Below are 20,010 nucleotides of genomic sequence, written 5' to 3' on the forward strand. Positions count from 1 at the left end.
GTTATTAAGGCCTGAACTAACATAGTTGTGAATAAAAGGAAAACAGGAATTAATAGAAGCCAACAGACTTTGCTGGTTTTTTTCTAACATTATTTAGAGTACTTAAATCTAAGGCTGATTGTGATGAGTTGGGGAATTATTTCATGATGCTGAATGACTGGAGGATAAAATGACATGAGATTCAATTCTAGTAAATGTGAAATTATGGGGAAAATAACTCACTCTGTAAACACAATGGTGGCCTCTAAATGAGCTATTACAACTCAGGAAAGAGCTTGGAGTGATTGTGAATAGTTCTCTGAGAACATCAGTTAGTGCTCAATGGCAGTCAAAAACCCTCAAAGCAAATAGGATGTTAGGAATTATGAGGTGTTGAGAACAAAACAGAAAAACATCGTCATTCCACTCATTATGTGGGCTCCCATCTTGAACACTGCATGGAACCTGGACACCGTATCAAAAAGGATATGAAGAATTTAAAAAAAAAAGTACAGAGGAGGGTTACAAGGATGATCACAGGCATGAAATGCTTTTCAGACAAAGAAAGATTAGACAAAGATTCTTCAGCTTGGAAAATAGATGACTGAGGAAGGAATATGACAAATCTGTAAAATCATGAAAGGTGAAGAGAAGATGAATAGGGAATGGTTTTTCACTTTTTTCATAATAGAGAAGCTAAGGGGCATCAAGTTTAAATTATCAGGCAGGAGATCGCTACTGAAAGAGAGGCAGGACTATTTTATATACGTCCCAATTATATTGTGGAACTCATTGCCACAGAATACTATCTAGGAGAAAGGTATAAATGCATTCAAAAAAACCATCTGACAATACGAAGGTGGGATAGGTGCATTGAACTATTGTATGTGCTTGTCCAGTTGTAAACTCTGATTGGGGTGCCTCCAAAGTTACTGGTTGCCAAAACCAGGGAAGAATCACTATAACCACTCTGTTCTTGTACTCTTCCCCTAAACAATCTGCCTGTTGTCAGAAACGGGACCTTGGGACCTTGACCTGACCAGGATGGCTGCTCTGATTAATATGACCTTATTGTATGAACATCCAATACGAGAACATGTTTTTTTCTGAACTTTGGCACAGGTGATCAGAAAGTTGGTGTATTGGCCCTCCTTTTTGTGTCAGCTGATAATGAATTAGACAGTGCCATGATGTTTGAATATATGAGATGTGTTTCAGGACTGTGTTAAGTGGAGTGCTTTTTTTTTTTCTTCAGCGTGATTTTAGTGTTGTACAGAAATGCCATGCTTCAAAGGTTTAGGATGACAGCATCTCATGTTCTCTCATCTTTCTTAATTTTAACCTCATGTGCAAAGTCCAACTTGCTGTCTTTAGTTCGCTTTCTCAGGTGGCAGCTTCAATTTTGGACACAACTGTTTGTAAACTTCTTTTCATATACAAACATAAGAGCAATTTGGAAATTGGGGAAGCTCACCCGTTATTTTATTATGTCATCATCTCTGGCGAAACATAAACCTGAACATTTTTTCCTACAGAGGGAGGCTGAGATGCATATTGCATCGTTGTTACTGTAAGGTATTGTAGTTCTCTTAATGTTCAGGACATACTACTGGACTTGAAAATTTAAATGAAGAGACTCATATTCGGGGAGAAGGCGTTCAATTATTTCTTTTAAATTTCTCATTTTGTGCTCCATTGAAGGTTGTATTATGAATATAAAGGAGAGTGCAATTTTTTTATCCAGATGAAGTCTTTGTATTTCCCTAGTTTTAATGGCATAATCAGTGATTGATCTTTGCTGTTCTTTAGCTGTTGAGGACAAATAGAGGGTGCTTCTGAATTAAATGCATCTTTAACGGCTTCTGGGAAGGCCTGAGATGGAAGTTTAAATAATTACTAACATATTTTATTGACAGTGGCACTGAAGGGTCTCACTTAGCAGAATCTTCTAACTTACCAATGCTTTGCTCTTCCACTTCAATAGGTAAAACTTCATTCTGTAGTTCTCTTGATCTACTACACAGCCAAGAATATTTTTTTTTCAGAAACGATGGTCTCATCTCCATTGCATGTTCCTTTTGTTTATTTTGTTACCTAAGTCCAGTCAATACTCGTTTAAGTAAAAATTCCACTAGTTTTAGATGTGATATGTTAGTTGTGGTCATCGCCAAATGCTGATTAGCTGCCTGTGGTATTGACCAGCAGTTTTCATTTTTTACAATTTTCAGTGAAAAATTATAAATTGGGATATTCAATATTGTGAAGACTGTAACATAAATGAGTTAGCAAGCTTTATGTAGAACCATGTAACAGAAGACTTTTCTTATCTTGCAAAGTAAATGAGCAGTTTTCTCTCTCCACCAGCTGCTCACAATTCTCACAATCTTTTTGACTCTTTTCAGTTTCAGTTCTGTTTATTTGCCATGTTCTTTCCTCCAGTCACAAGTTACACCTGTTCCACTTGTTTATAGGCTCTAGGCTCACAATTTTTATTGTGTTTCTTAACTGGAATAAGAAAATATTAGTGGATTTTTTTCCCTGTAAAAATCCAATGTTCAATCTTAAACTTAAAAATTTCCGATGTAGAAAATCCAAGACCCCTAGAGCCTAGTCAGTTCTCATGCATCTTGGGTTGGTAATGGCTAAGAACTGAAAATTGAGTCATAATGTCGATCTGGTAGCATGAGCGTCCGTTAAGATTAGATATCAAGTATAGTTTGATCTCACCCTATATATTGTTAGCAACTGTGCAAAATACTAACTAGTAGGCTAGTGAAATATTCTGTAGACTGGTACTACTGTATTAGGTGACAGCTCATTTCAGACAGAACTCATATGGAAAAATTAATTCGCTGCTCGAAAACCTTAAGAATGTCATAGTTTATATAGAGTGCATAACTCAGAGAATTCACCATAACTCCCCACCTTCATAAACCTTAAGGTATAGTTGTGAGTTGGAAAAATAAGTCTGAGAAAAGGAAAATTAAACTTTAAACAGTACTTTTAAACAGTAAATTATCAGCAGAATTTAGATTGGTTTGACATTCCTAGCTACGTCTTACTGGAAGATTATTATTGCATGTGAATAACAATGCTGAATCAAATTGTAAAATTAAACTAGTTGAAGTGCAGCGTTTTACTGAATTTATTTGATTTGTGTTTAAATAAAGGATCAGAAATAAGTCCTCATGAGTAGGTCCAGAAGAGAAAGTGGCTAATAAATATAAATTATTTTATGCAGGCTCAGTGTGTCTAGCACTAAATGGTATTCTACGTTGATTTGTCAATAAAGGAAGGTCGTGCACAGGAGAGACCTTCATGTGCATTCTTTAGTGAAAGCTTGATCTAATGAATTACTACTGTTTGAAGATAAATCAGCTTGAAGAAAAGTTTCCAAATATGATTAATTTGAGGAAGGGAATGAAGAGCTATGTTTCATGATCTTGGTAGATATTTAACTTTCTAAAATTAATGCATTTGCAGAAGTGTGAACTAGTTATATCTTCTAGTATGCATGATTACTAAGTGCTAGTATTTCCGAGATATTAAACAAATATTAGTTTATAAATGCTAAAACTTACAGCTAATGTCTGTCTTTGAAATACGAGTTCACAATGTTTTATCTTAATTCCAGTATCGTAACAGTTTATTTGCAAAAGTCAATACTTTGCAGTACTAGTCTTGCCAAGTACTATCTGAGATTTCATGTTTTCTGACATCCACCTAAGCCACGTTAAATTTTAAGGTATTGGTGCCACTACTTCAGAAGCGGCAATGTGATCTGACTGTATCCCCAGCGTGGCACCTGTTGAGTTTACATATTCAAAATTCTTTTCAATAGAACGTATTTTTTACCATGTTTTCTATTTTTGCACAAAGTGTGAGAGAAGGTGTAGAAAGTGGTGTAGAAAGTTGCTAGCTGAGGCACATAAGACATCACATCGTTTTGGTGCAGGGAATAAGGTCTTCAGCGTGACAGCAGATGCTGAAGAGAGACATGACTGTTCTCCCAGTGAGGAATTCCTTTTGCTCGAGTAACCTCATGGACTTAATTAAAAAAATTATTAGGTAGGACTTGCATTACAAAAAGTCTGGAGATTCACGCTGAGTTAATTCTTCCTTAAAGTACTAAAGAAGGATCGTTTAAGAATACATCCCCATGTATAAGAGGAAGACAGACATGATCCAAGTGGTCATTCATCCCATCTTGACGTAAGGCTGATATCCTGACCCACTTTTCATTGCTGTTGTGGAGCGTGAGGCAGTCCTGGGTTGTTCCTGGTCAGCCTGTGTGGGTCGTGGGCTGTGGAGTTCCGTAGGATGCGGAGATTTGCCTCTTCTGTTCTTCTTTTTCTATGTATTCCTGTGGCAGAAAGGCAAGACCAAGTAGACAAGGTGTGTCTTTTTGTCCTCACAGTGTTTGCACCAACACAGTTCTTTTGCTTGGAGCCAGGCCTGCCACACCAAATGTAGACCTGTTTTATAGAACCCCTGTTTTTATGGAACAAGAAGTGCTACTTTACTCTCTATAGTAAGGACAAAGCTTGGAATTAGACTATGGTTTTCTGAATGTCAAAGCTGGTTGTTGGTCTGTTCCTGTGGAAAAGTAGCTGAGCATTGGCCCAGGTGCAGGACTCTTAATGAAGCCATTATTTAGACCCAAATTGGATTTCTATATTTTATTAGGTCTATCCTATTAAATTTATAATAGACAAATTTACGATACTGGTTCATATGTAGCTTATTGGGTATTTATGTTGAGGTGGCTGAGATGGAACTCTAGGATTTTTTTTCATATTATGTAAGACTTTTATTGTTGCTTCAGGCATATCAGAGGTGACAAATTACTCGATTTTTTTTTCTCTGCATAGATTGTTCTTTTATGAACTTTCTTTTTTGCCAGTAAATTTCTGTAAACAATTGATGTTTCAAAGCTTTAACATATTTTCTACCCCTTTTTTTGATTTAAATCTCCCTTGGATTACAGTTCTAAACTGTGGTATATTTTGGGGTCTTGAAGTTACATTGCATAGATACTAGCTTTTGCTTTATTTTTATTTAATACAGGGCACACATTAGTCCCTATAATATGCATACAAATAGCTGTTAAATGGTGAAAGTTTTTATATCAATTTAGTGGCTAACTTTATAACTACAGATGTTCTTTTAAAACATTTTATTGATGCATAAAAGAGTGTGTTGTCTGTAATTGCAGGTTGACGCAACTGAGAGTGAACCAAAGAGCTTTATATTTATCAGTGAAGATGCATTAACAAATCCTGATAAGCTGTTGGTCCTCATTCATGGTAGTGGCGTTGTCAGAGCAGGTCAGTGGGCTAGGAGACTTATAATTAACGAAGATCTGGACAGTGGCACGCAGATACCGTATATAAAGAGAGCTATTGAGGTAAGTGGAAGTGCGTGTTTGTATGGTTGTGTGTGTGTACGCGTGTGTATGTGTGTACCCGTGTATGAAGAGCTCTTAAATCTGTGGTGTTTTAAATTGTTAAACAGTGTTAAATGATCAATATGGGCATTTTATTTATGATGGGAATACTTGCTTGGTTTTTTCAGAACTTTTTTCCAAGTTCTGAAACCGAGTTTCTCTCTTACAGTGACGAAAATTTTAGTTGTATGTCATGTTGTTGTGGCGGCACTGCTGTGTCGTTTAATATGGCAGCTGACGTGACAAGACCCCTTAGCAGGCGATGAGATGCAATAGAAGGCACTACAGAAATTTGCTATGATCTGAAGTGTTTTCTTTTACATTTCATTAAATTTGTACGTATTCTCACTCAACGTCTGTTGTAATCTCATGATAACATGAGTTTTCATGATAACAGCAGGCTTTTTTGCTAGGCTTGTACTGAATTTATTAGAGGCACAGTCTTTTTCAGTTTTGCACTGAATACTGATTCATTCTGATTCACCTATCAATACTTGACAGTAAAGAACATTTACATTTTATGGACGTTATTTTGTTACGTTTACATCTACGTGAGAGACAATGGACAATTTGTGTAATGTTTTCAACATAGGAACTTTCTAGGTGTAATTCGTCTCTTGCATCTTGCTGCGTAAATGAAACTTCCTGTAGTAAACATTAGAAAAGCCTATTTAAGACTCAGTATTTCTCCTGTATTTACCAAGCTAAGCTAACCTTCTACTCTAAATATCAGTGTTGTCACTGATTATTACACGTTTTGCTAAATTAAGTTGAATTTTTTGCAGTTGTCTTTAAAGCATTCGGTATAGAAAATTGTTCTCTTCAAACATGTTTTCTTTTTTTTTAATAAAGCAAAGAAAGGAAACATGTTAAAACATGGGGCCATTAAGTTATTTTTGTCTTGTTCAACCCACTAACAAAGCACCAGACTACACTTTGTGTGAAAAAGAAACCTAGTCTTATGAAAGTGACGCTTGCCATCTTCTAACATAAAATTTTCGTTCGTTTTAAATGAAGACTCAGAGGCAGAGTAAAAAAATACTTTAAGGTTATTGAGTGTAATATGGGTGTATGGTAGGTCCAGTACAAGAGGTTAATTTCTAGAGTACAAGTTCCAAAACCTTTCCCAATAAACCCAAATAGCTGTAGCTACTTAAATTTTCATAGCGATGCGTACATGCCTGCGTTTTCATTCTTTTCTAGAGGTGCTGCCGTCTTGGCTAACGAGAGGCTGAGCATTTAAAACTCGGATACTACCCCTAACTGAACAGATAATTTTTAAGAGAGTATTTCTAGTAGAGGAGGGCTATAGTACTTTTTCAAGTTTTGTTATTTTTATTTATTTTATGCAATAATTGTGCCAATGTGACAGAGATCAGACCTCCACTCCCTCAAATGGTTATTATCCTTAAAAACAGATTATGTGCTTCTGCATTTTGAATGCTTCTTTAAAAAACACAGGAAAACCCCAAAGAGTTTGATGAGAAAATATCTTTAAAAAAAATGTAATTATTTGATGACACTGGGATATCAGACTTTGTGCTCTTATCTTGTGACTTCTTTCTTAGCATGGTTTTTAAATTTGTAGTTCTCTGTAGGTGAGTAATTCCAGCTACTGTAAAACCCACTCTCCCTTTTTGTGCATCTTAAAATTATGATAGATGTACTATATGTTTAGAACACATACTACTTGCAATTATTTTTTTTGTGCAAAATGAAGATTAAAAATGTGTTGCAATTTTTTTGTATCCTGTAATCACCGTAGCGGGAACTGGATGTATATCTGGTCATATTGGACCAGGTATTTTATGGAAGTCAAACCCCACTGAAGGTATTTGGAATCATTATGTTGTGACTACAAAGAGAATGCAGATAGTTACATGCTGATACCATGTCTACTTCATGTACAGATCATATAAATTACTCTTCCAAATGCAGGAAATCACGGTAGCGTTGAGTATAAGGGCTCCAATTTTAGTTAATAATAATAAAAATTGCATCCTTTTCTGGGTTTTCTGGTGTTCAGTCCTCAAGTTGATTTCTGCCTTTTATGAAATGAAAATGACTGGTCTGGACGGTAAATGGCCTGAATGAAAATTGTGATAACTCCTCATCCAGTGTTGCCAGTTTGAAGTAAGGAATTATTTTACGTGATCTTCCAGTGTTTCTTCTATGAAGAGGTCTCATCCTCGAATGAAACCACCAGACCTTATCAAAGCATGAGATTACAGTGCTGATGACAGGAGAACATGTAGGGGTTTTTTTCTAATAAACTATGTGAATTTGAAGTGGATAATGGTATCTAGCATTTCAAAATTCCGCTGATCTGTTGTGAGTGTGAAACGTATTCAGGTAGCTTAAAACACTTGCTGGAGACTAGCTTTTCATTTAAAAAAAAATAATTAAAAGTTGTAAAAAGTAGTGCTTATACGTCTTTTGTGCAAAAACTAATTCAGAAATGTCACCTCTGCTTTCCTTAAAACAAAACCAAACAGACAAACAAAAAAAAACCCTCTACCTAGGTCAAAACCTTATCTTTTTCTCCACTGCTTTTGTCTGTGGAGAGTGATGAGTCTACCACGAGCAAGTTCCAGTGCATTTCTTGGAAAAACTGAAAACAGGAATGCAAAAGCTGGAGTTGTCAGTGAGCAGTGGACTGGGCAGGATGAACTGATACTGCTCTCCCAGCCAGGTAGTTAAGGGAAGAGAAGAAACTATTTCTTTCTTGTACGACACTTTTGAGAAAAGGAAAATAAAAAAACTTTTCTCTTAAAGCATGTATGAAATCAGGGAGCAATGTAAAGGCTTAAAATTTATCGTGCTTCTAGTGTCTTGGGGCTGATACACATTGGAAAGAAATTTCCTACCAGGCATTCAAGTAGCTAGGAAAGTGTTTTTTCTTTTCATGGGGGTTGTTCCAGTAGGTAATACTTCGCCTTCCCTCTTTTATATCAAATCCTGTTGTGTAGATTCAATCTCTTGTGCTGTAGGTGTTGGGAGTAGTTTACAAGGTTTTATGTGAAGAGGTAAGATTAATGTGTTAATTCAGAAATTCAAGCTTGATCGTGTAAAAGAGATTTTGAAATATGAAAGAAGAAGAGAACAAGTGACAAGATAGAGAACAGATTGTACAGAAAGGAGGAGGGAGAAAAGTGTATACAACGTGAGAGACAGATATGTGCAAATACATTAAAACACGGTAGGAAGAGATCTACTTTAGAAAAACAAGTATAAAAAGGCAAATGTGGTAATATAAAGCGGTAAAGCAGTCAGAAAAGCTTTATTAAAATTATAACACATACTATAAAGATACTTAAAAGAAAAAAGATGACAATTTCCTATGAATATGGTACGAAATAAATATTGTATAGTTTTGTTGTTTTGTTAAAGCAGAACTTTTGAATTGAAACTTTCTGCAGTGGGAAATACGTATTTTTGACAGAAGCAGTCATCTGATGCGTGAGAGACTGAAGTCCAAGTCCCTCCTCTGGGAGTGAGTGACTTTTCCACTTTTAATGGTAATGCCACACTGAAGCCATTCCACTTTTTATAAATAAATATAAATTATAGGAATAAATAAACATAGATTGGAAGAGGAAGTTTAATCTTCTACGTTTTGCGTCAATGTCTCATTCAGTGTCTGTAGAGTCAGGCTTTTCTCAGATCAGTTATTTAGTCATATATACAATGAGATAAGTTATTATTTAGTCATATATACAATGACTGAAGCCATGACAGGAGGAGATGGTGAGAGACAGAGCTAAATTCTTTAATTCAGTGATGAGGGCATTTACTTGGGGTGTCAAAAATTAAGGATTTACGTTCCTGGTTTCATTTAGGTAGTTCAGGGGCTCCTGTGTTCCCTGCGGGCCTTGGTCACCAGGCTCTTGCGGAGGAGGAGGAGGTTATGAAGAGGTACGCTTCTCTCATTCGCCACTGAGTGGCAACCACATGGACGGTAATCCATCGATTTGACTGGAAAATGAACCGGTGATGCCGGTGGTAGAGGGGAGTGAGCAAGAAAGGGAGCAAAAGTTGGCTCCTGCTCCATGCAATAGCGTTCCTTCTCTAGGGGCTGGAGATGCAGATTCTGTGTTTTAGAATTCACTGGTTGTCGGGCCAGGAGAAGCTGAAGTTGACCTGCTTACAGAGGAAGATTTTTCCTTGGGGAAATGGGAGCTCAGCTCACCTGAGTTTGGACATGAAGAAGAATCTTGGAGTACTCTTACCTTTGATGCCTTTCTTCTAGGGAATGAAGAGCACATCAGCTTACTGCACAAGTACAGAGAAACTGTTGGATGCTCTCTGTGCAAATTCAGTACGTTTGTTCCCTAAGATAGCTTTGGTCCCAACAATGCTGATAAAATTCAGCCACAGCAACTGCCAGTTATTTGATTTCTTAAAAAATTATTATTATTTTTTTAAACCCATCAAAAAATTGTTGCCTGGTTTCAAATTCAGCACACTTTGAGATGGCGTAGATATTTTTATTATCATTTAAAGGAGAATTACTACTTCACATAGGGGTAATAGCAGCAGAAAAATACCTTCTTCAAAGAACCTGGATGAGTTTTTCAGAAGAAATGCAGCAGCACCCAAAAAGTCTGGCTTTACAGGAACAAATGAAAAAAAAAAAGTTTTGCTGGAGATGGCTATCAAGTGCAGAAATCTTTTTTTAATGGCTGATAAAATACTATTTTCAGCTTCAGTTTTCTCATGTGTTTATCCGACTCTTCTTACTGCATTTTTTTAACAATTTCTGTATTAAAGAGTATTTTTGTTCACAATATTGGATTTATTCACTTATATTAATATCGTTCATTTGTATAAAACTATCAGGTTGGTAATATTTACTGAGGATGGCTGAGGGTGGTTACTTTCTTCGGTGTGCAATAAGATGTCATTAGTTTGGTAACTCATTTTGAATGGAACAACGAAGTCATTCAGTGTAATTGTAGTAAATCTTCCCGCCGTAACTTTTATGTGATTTAGTAACCTTATTTACCAGTTAGTAACTGGTACGGTAACACACTTCAGTCTTTCCATTTTGTAAAAATCAGCCAGTTTCAAAAGCGAATATTTACACGTTGTTGTCAAGCAAGTGTAAACTACACTAACAAAAATTCTTGTTGAAAAACTTCCATGTCTCACTTTTAAGCATAGAATATCTTGTTAGACAATGTCCCCTTCGTTCTAGTGGTCATATTTTAGTAATCTGTGATTTAAATTTTTATCTTGTAGTGTATACATACCTAGCATAATTTCAGTAAGATAGGCAAGTGACACTTTCTGGGAAAAAAGCAAAGCTTAGGTTTCACTGCAATTACAGTTCTTCCGCAGAATACTGATATTTATGTACCTTTTAAGTCTCCCAAGTATATTGCTGCTAATACTGCATTTATTTATTAATAGTCAGTTACAGTGCCAGAATAATCATCATCTTATTTGAGTGTTCTAGTATCTTACTGGAAGTAAAATTTCACTAAAATGGACAATAATATGCTATATTGTTTTCTGTCAAATATTAATTTTCTGACTCTGGCACGTGTATTTGCTTTTGTCCATTCTGTTAGACCATAGAAATAACATTGCCTGTAAAGTGCTTCTTAGTAGAGAAAACTTGTGTCTGCAACTCCTCTTTTTGTGGGGATAATATTAAGAAAACTTAAGTTACATAGCTGGTCGGATGATCTTTAGAGATCTTTCTAAAAACGTAAACACAAGTTATTGTACTACTAAATAATTTTTCATGTACAATTGTCTTAAAATACACCATACTCTGGAAAGAAAATTTAAAAAGCAATATATTATATTCCTTCTAAAACATTTTATGAGGAAGGAATAATGTCTGAAATAACTATTTGAAATACTGATTGCCAAGCAGCTAGAAGGAAAAGTTGAATAGTTAGTTGAAAGCAGTATTAATTGATCACAAAATTATTATTATTGTTGTTATTATTTTTAATAATAACAATAACAACAACAACAATAATAATAATATCATCTGCTGTATAGGAGTTAATAATTATTAAGTCAGAAATTCGAGAAAAGGTTAAAAGCTTAGACTAATATTGAAGTGACAGGGTATATAAGCCCACACCAGCCCCCATGCCAGCATAGGAAAACAATGAGATGACAGCTCTACTGTTTGGAGAGAGGTTGCTAACGACAGCTTATTCCTTTATGATTTCAACTCTTGACAGAAGACAGGTCTGCTTGTTGCATCGTGGCAGATGTATCATTACCTTCTGGCCCTGTCATGAACTGGAAAAAACCCCACTTGCAGTTCTGAAAACCCAATTACGCCTTGGAATTTAGTGCACCCTTGCCAACGTGTGTGTTACCGTTGTTGTACTAATTGTGGGTATCACATCCTTAGCGTTTTCTGTGCCACATTAATTTGATAAGGTAGAAATACTTACAGATTGCTTTGTCTTCCTTTATTCTGCTCGCTGTCATGTTTTAGAACCCCGTAGCACCTTGTGTTACTTCCCTCTTACTTTGTCACTGACCTAAGAAAATCACTGCTCAAGGTATTTGGATAAATGTGGCTTGAAAATATTATTTTTTTTCCCCAAAAAACCCATTTGAGCATTCTTTTCACTGGCCAAGTATGGGGTTAAGAACACCCTCTGGATATCTAAAATACTCACCATCCTTTTAGAAACAAAGTTTAATATGAGTATAAATGGCCTTTTTATCATATGCATATTAGGATTCTTCCTTTTTTTTCTTTTTCCCCCTCCCTTCTACTTGTTGGATACCTAACAGTGACTCTGGAGACTTAGAAAAGAGTAAGAGGGGGTGTGGATTTTTGAAAGTATGTCAAAAGCCTTGGGGTTTGGGTATGATCGGAATTTCAATAGAGGTTGAGATGAGTTTAAATGCATAGAAGGCGAACATAAAAATCTTGTTTAATTTCTGTCATGTTGTTCTTTTTTTAGTCACTCTGATGTCTTTTTCAAATCTGCTTTTCTCTCAAGCTTTGTGGTACTATATCCAAGATCTGGTTTTTTTCCTCTTTGTATTTCGTTTTAACTGCTGATCCCTTTTCTGTGGTGCTTCTGCCTTTAATATCAGCTGAAGCGGTCTGAATTGCTGAATCAAAGCCGTTTTGGGAGAGAGACAGTGTTTAAGATTGTGCAGGGTGAGATTCTCTGGGTAGAAGGTAACACTTCCTGCAGTTATAATCAATGCACTTGACACTTTCAAAGGCAGGAGAAGCCATGACTTGCTCAGGGGTTAAACTTTTTAAATAACTTCCCTTGGGAAAAACGCCATCAATAAAATGGAATAATTAGTTGAAGATTCTTGAGTAGCCTGGGTCTGAAAAGAAAAGATTAGAGATAGGTCAGGTTCGCACTTCTATTGTGTTTTCCCTCCCTTTTGTTTTTTTAAACTATGGGCTTTTGTTTAAATGTGTGCAGTATTACAGAATCAGTCTGCTTCAAAAATAATGTCATCTACTTAAGCTAACACATTAATTTTGTAGTGTGTTATTGTCTGTGCAGTCTAGTAATTGTAAGAACAAAAATGAAATTCTCCATAAAAATATAACTTGAGATTTGCTATCTTTCTGTTTTCCTAGCCACACACCTATTCTGCAAATAGTCATTTTAGCTAACAGAAAACATTTGCAACTTGGGACCTTACTATATTAGCTTAAAACAAAATATACATTAACTTAATTTTAAAAATTAAATCTAAATAGCATTAGTGAACATCCAGTGCATAGGGTCATTGATTTCTATAGAAATAAACGGTTTTACTATGAAATTAAATTCATCTCACTTTGCATTAATTATGTTTCACAATTTCAGGTTTTATTTATTGTTTTTCTGACATTTTTGTATCATGATTTTTGTTAAAGTGGCTATTTTGACCTATAAAACCTAAGAATGGTGCTTTCAATACACAGCATAGTATATGCGTACCATACAAAATATTGATAAATAATGCATGAATGGCTTTGGAGTAAAAGATTCTTACCCTTCATTAATTATTTATTTATTTGCACTTTTCGTTTTTCTTAAATGAAAGTAAAATCACTGACAGCACTCTGAACAGTAAATGAACAAGACTTTAGCAAATATGTAATCAACGTTTTTCACAAGTACAGCACTGTATTTTCTAACGGGTTATTTCAAAATAGGTGAGTTTATTTGATAGGGAATACTCTACATGCAGAATTTTAAAAAAACTTTTAGCAATAAAGTGCTGGGGAGTCTCAATTCAGCGACGTACTTCTCACCCTGTGCGGAGGAGCTTTGAGGATGTGCCTGTGGGAAGCTGGCTGTGGAACCACCACCTTGTAATCGCACGGAAATTATGAGGAGGCTCTTTCTGTTGTTGTGTGGATCTTCAGTATATTGTTTATTTTAAATTCGTGGTACGCGTGGCGTTTGAAGGGGAACTGGGTAAATACACAGTAGTATGATTGTGCTTGGAAATACAGTGGTTGTTTGTGGCTTGGGTTTTACTCTGTGCGGGCCACTTTGTAAGAATCCTCCGTAGAAGAAAATGAAGTTGTTTTGATTCCAAGAATTTGGGGGTTTGGAAGTGTCGTGGCTTTGTCGTTATTTGTGTTAGTACCGGAGTAACTTTTCATTTCAGCTGAAGTGCCACAGAGCAGTCGTATCTCACATTTCGAGGTGGGGTGGTGCAGTAAAGCTGTGGTAGGGTCACACAACACGCCGGTGCCGTCACAGGACAGTACAGTTCAGCATGGGAACTTTGCAGGGTGTTTTTTTGTGTGTGTGTAATAAACTATCCTTCTCTTATACGTATCCTTTATCTGATCATGGAACAAAGGTTTTATGACAACTTTCATAGTTTTCTTGCCAAGTTTCCTGTTGGAGTGATCTTGTCACTGATTATGTCAATGCAGACTTTTGCGAGTGGCACCGTGCTAAGGAGTCTAATATGCACACAAACTTCTTTTTATTCCTTGTTAAATGTAATTTTAAGAAGGGATAATCTTAACTTACTAAAATTGCTTTCATGTAGGATGAGGTGAAGTGTTAGTTGTTCATTAGTTGACATATTAATTGTCGTATTAATATGTTAAGCTTCATTTTGTTTTATAAAAAAAAAAATCAGTAGCCAACAACTTTGTTCTGTTCATTCAGGAGCATATTAATGCAGGAATGAGGAGTTGGCATGTATGTTTTTTATATCCTTTAAAGAAGTTAACTCACTAGCATTTAAAAATATGTAATGCCTATTTAAAAATATTAAAACTGGTTTTTGTCTTATTTATTTGATGTACAGATGGTTAAACTATCACCTAACTAATCTTAATGCATTGCAATGTGTAAATTACATTCTTTATAATTTAAATCATATAAATGGTATTACGTGCGTGCCAGTATAGGTGTGGTATATGCATGTATTTAATATTACACTAAATTGCCAATACCCTGTTGATTTTTCAAATGAATCATTACTTAAAAGACTTACCAATTCAATGGGGAGATGAACACTTCCTTATTCATACCATGAAATGCATATTTGAATAAAATTATCTTTTGCTTACTGTGCATTGAGCTGGAAAATATTAACTTTAATGCATAGGAATTCAAATAAAAATTTTATGTGCTTCATCCTTAAATAGTGTAGTACTGTTCTAATGATGCACATTGCTGCTTCAGGTGATAAGGAAATAGATATGGCAAAGACTTTGTCATGCAAATGTGCACAGGATTGTAATCTTTTGAAAATACACAGATCTTTTGAACGCTATATGTCACTTTTGATCAAAAACTTTAAAAAGTTTAATAATTCTGCTAGAACAAACTAAAACTGTGGGTAATTGTCTTTTTTTCCCTGAAATTAACAAATTATAACATCAAAAAAATCTGAGAGCGAGGTATGTAGTAGGTCATTTGCCGCTGCAGGCATTTTTTCTCCCTTCAGGATGTGCATGTTTAGTTTCTCTCACTTTGTGCCTGTGGCAGTGTAGGTGAAATTCAGACATGTTCTTCCCCTCCAAGGAATCTCTAGGGAGCCAAGATAACTTATATAAAATTAGTAAATGGTGTTGCTTTTTTATTATCACCCATTCCAGGCAATTTGTTTTGTGTTCCCTTTGGAGAAGAGTTGGCTTGCATAGGATAGGTTTGTTAAAAAAAAAAATTGCTTTACATTAATTAAATAATGACAGTACAAATAATAGGGTGAAATATGTCATTAGAAAAAATTGGATTATTCCATTTTCTGTGATTTCTTTTAGAAAGGAAAAAAAAATGGAACAGTGAAAATCCCTTATATGTTGATTAACTTTATTTAAACTTAGAGAAGATTAAGAATTTTTAAACATGTCAAAGCATAAGTGATTTTTTTTTTTTTTTTTTCAATTCTGGGGTTATGAATTTAGTTTTCCTTCACCTCAGCATCATTTAAAGAGTAAGCCAGTTTTGAGGCTGCTCAGCTGGATGATTATTTTTGGGGCAGTCCAGGTGTACCATCTTGCTTATTCACAAGCATTTGTTGTACCATATTGCCGTGCTAATCCTCTTAGGGCAGGGGGAGCCTGGCGCAGACAGCTTAACCTGTGGTATCGTCTGCCGCATGCAGCCCCCATCTCCATTATGCCAAAGGCAGTGAGACTTCAGATTGCTTTGGAGGGTAGAGCAGATAATGAAGCCTGGGTGTAAATAATTGCTGATACATGAGGGAAAACAACTTAATCTTCATTTTTTTTCCCCTTTTTTTTTTTCTGTAGTGATTAATTTTAATTGCTCTTTTAGCTGTGAAAGGCAGAGTTGTACTCAATAGTGCTGTTGCTTGCTTCTGATGAATAAGACCCCTTAAAAATGTGAAGGGATTAAATACTATCCTTTATTTTAAAGTTTGTTTCCAAGGAGTTACTCATTGCCATTTTAAGGTTTTCTTCGGAGCATATATACTTAGCTAACAAGCAAATGTTCTTTCTTACCCTAAAAATCATTTGAAAAATGTAGGCAGAAAATGTTGACGGTGCTTCAGTGCACAGGTGATTGAGTTTGTGCTGACCCTCGGTAACTGAGCCTGTGTTTTGAATCCCAACTCTTCCTCCGGCGTTGGGAGTGAGATGATTGAGTCTTCTGGAATGAGCTCCTGAATGCTGATAACAGGAGGCTTTTCCGTGAAATACAGAAGCTACTCATGTGGAATACGCACCTTCCGCATCACGCATGGTTGAGATCAGATACAGGATTTTCAAGACTTGACAGCCCTCGTTCGTCAACAGTGATGTTTATACTGAATTTAGGACTTTCTGAGTGCTAATAGTCAACTGATACCAGCTGATGATAAAAATAAGTGATTATGTGATTCCGTTTTAATGATACAGTGTTGTTATTGTCAAACAAATACTGAAAACAGTGATTACTAGCAACTGATTAAAATATCATTTATTAATTAATACTTCATGTTGACTCAAACACTTACTGGCTTTGTTTATATAAGCAGTGTCGAAAGAGTGTCATTAATTTGATCTTTTTTACTGATGCTGGCACTCTTCATATTTTGTTCATTGTATTTGTATTGACTGTTTTAGATCAGTATTTGTCTTTTTGCCTCATTTTGAAATGGGTCCTTTCTTAAAACGGCAACGTTCAGCTATCTTTGATTCACATTAATTCCCCCCCCGCCCATTCCATGCCTTGTGTTCAGCTTCTCCACCTGTGGTGTCCTGTGAGGTTTTGTGTACATTTAATGTATTTTTCTAAATGTAGTTTCATATAGGTTACATACAGAGTAGAGGGATGGGCGAGAGGCTGGCTGAACTGCTTGAATGCCTCCCTTCTCAGATAAAAAGAAATGCTTTAATGTTTTCCTGCTGGAAGTTCAGGTCTCACTTCTAGCATTACTTGTATCAAATTTTGTTCAGGAGGATTTGACAAGCGCTCCAATGTAAAATAATCTTTAAGCACCAAAGACAATCAAAATAACTAATTGTTACTTTGACTTGTGACCAATTCCATGTAATTAATATTTTGAAAACATTATTCATGTCTGTCTAAAGTCCTTGTGTTCCTCTTCAAGAGGCTAACTTGGAAGAACTTACCCAACAGTAGTATTTTACCTTGTTTCTGCTTCCTTGTGGTAGTAGTTCTATGGTGTGATCATTTTACGTTTACAGCTAGGCAAATACTTTTTTCAGTCATTTTTTTTTCTAGTTTACATTTTTCAAATTGAAACTATTGCTTTCTGAGGTGCCTCTGTGTGTGTATGCAAGTATAAGTATGTGCATGTAGAGAAAGATAAATGCATCTTAATTATCTAGTTAGATGGAACTTTTCAATTTTATAAATGTTAATATGAGATGTGTGGCATTCAAGGAAAATTGTAGTTAATTTCTTATGTCTCTTGGGTTTGGAAGCTGCACGTGACTTTTTTGGAAATGCTTATTATACTTTACTGAAAAACTACTGTTTCAGGTTACTGTTTTCTTTGAACCCAGTAATTTACGATATATTAAAAAGGAGTTGTACTGTCTATTACTCAAAGATAATAGTATTTCAAATGTCATATAGGTTGACTTGCGTTGTGATTTAATTTCATATCGCTGTTCTACTTTTTTATTTTCCTCTGGACATCCTTACTGAAAGACTTGTAAGTAAGGAACTCATTAGGAATAGGTAATAATTCTCTAAAAACAAAAGATTCATAAGAATGACGGTTGACATAGTCTTATAAAAACTATATGGAACCTGGAGAAATATCTTTGCCGCACCATGTGCTCAGTTAAATGAAATCTGTCTGCTGCTCCTCTATAACAGAGTACTGGATCAGTGTCAAAAATACGAGGTATTTACTGTGGTGACATTCAGCATCTATATTTATTGAGTTACTACTCATAAGTCTGGGGGGTTTTTTATGCAGTATGTCCACATAAAAAATGAAAATTTAAAGAGAAGGCAGCAATTATCAACTTTACAAATGTCTTGACTTTCTTTTAATGTTCTGAGATATGGTCACAAGACATTTATGCTAAAGATGGTGTTGAAACTTACTTCTTGAGTTTTTTTGTGAAGTTGGTGTTGAGACGCAGCTGTAAATGCTGGATTTGAGAGCAGACCTATTTTTAATCCACTTTTAAACAAACTTTGGATCCCTGCAAACTGGTGCACGTCAGCAGCTCTAGCATCAGCCCCGCTGATGTCCCCGTGTTCTGCGGGGACCCCCTCGAGAGGTGCGGGGGGACTCGGTGGCTTTCCGTCCTTCTCTGCAGGGAGGGCGCTCGCCAGGGTGAGGTGAGGTTTGGGGTGGGGTGGGTGGACCTTTCGAGAAGCTGCAGTGAGGCAGCTTTGCGTCAGCATTGCACAGTCATCCCTCCCCTCCACAAAGTAACTCCAGATTAAGTTGAGGGATTTAGGCCTGGCTTGTGAACTGCTTTTCAAGGAGGTAAAATCTTTACAAGGCAGTCTGCCCTGTCCCAGTATTGCCCCAGCCCCTGGGATTTATGGCATTCCAGACCTCCTCTATGCCATCTACCAGGAACGGTTTCTTTACCCTTTTTCAAACCAAACAGTGTAAATACCTCGCCTTTCTCTTCCACTTTCTCCCTCTGCAGTAATACAAGTCTGAAGTTCAGGAAGGTACTATTTACATCTAGTCCAGTGACAGATTTAATAGGAAATTTTTCTTACGATAAGATCACAGAATGTTTGGGTTGGAAGGGACTTTAAAGCCCACCCAGTGCCACCCCCTGCCCTGGGCAGGGACACCTCCCACCAGCCCAGGTTGCTCCAAGCCCCATCCAACCTGGCCTTGAACCCCTCCAGGGATGGGGCAGCCACAGCTTCTCTGGGAATACCTTCCTGGAATTCATTCTTAATGTCTTTACCAGGAAGAGAAGGCTCCAAGCCTTCTAGGAAGGAATGAAAAGGAAGCTCCATAAAAAAACTTCAGCATGTGCAAAAGATGTTTAGATGGTGGGGTGTTCTAAGTTTTGGAACATACTTGTTGCTTTTTTTTCCCCTCTGATGGTGTCTTGCAGTAATCATGATCCCGGCTTTATGGATGGGGAGGGACATGCCCCTGGGGATCAGTACGTTTATGGAAGCTGATAAGGTTCTGATGTAGACTTTGCATCAGTCCTTGTGTGCGTTTGTACAAGTTGTGGTGTTGTTTTGTTTAAAAATACCTCCATTTGATGCATGTTAAATGTATTTCATTTTAAAAACAAAGTTCAAAAGTAATGCTGAATATTATCAGTTTAATGAATGTTCAGGTAGCAAAATAAAGCACTCAGAATTAGGAGGAATGATACGTAATCAGATTTTACATCTGATTTAGAATATTCTCTATGCTGTTTTCTATGTATGCCTTTACTGACATTGTCAAGTAAATATGGTGCTCTTTCAGCTTCCTGACTAATTTTGAGTTTGAAAGATATGGCCTACTTTTTCCTAGAGCAGGGACGGTCTCTCTGCCTTTGTAGAGTAACTATACAGTGTTTGTCCATGTTCTGAGCTGCTAATGAATAGTGTTAATATTTTGAAATCAAATTCTGGATATTATTATCCTGACATATATTTGGAGGATAATGGGTAACAGTTAAAGTTGGAGTCCTCCTCTTAAATGTTGAGGATAAATAT

General features: G+C 36.2%; 1 protein-coding gene across 8 annotated transcripts in view; it reads left to right on the forward strand.

Moving 5' to 3' along the window:
• Nucleotides 1-20,010, forward strand: part of FAM172A (family with sequence similarity 172 member A) — a 266,356-nt gene that overhangs the window by 56,790 nt on the left and 189,556 nt on the right. For all 8 annotated transcript variants that reach the window (XM_054184763.1, XM_054184758.1, XM_054184765.1 and 5 more), the window contains one exon: nt 5,195-5,386. In XM_054184763.1, the coding sequence (XP_054040738.1) occupies nt 5,195-5,386 (192 nt within the window). The remainder of the gene's footprint in view (nt 1-5,194; nt 5,387-20,010) is intronic.

The sequence above is a fragment of the Rissa tridactyla genome, chromosome Z, assembly GCF_028500815.1.
Source record: "Rissa tridactyla isolate bRisTri1 chromosome Z, bRisTri1.patW.cur.20221130, whole genome shotgun sequence".
Taxonomy (NCBI): domain Eukaryota; kingdom Metazoa; phylum Chordata; class Aves; order Charadriiformes; family Laridae; genus Rissa; species Rissa tridactyla.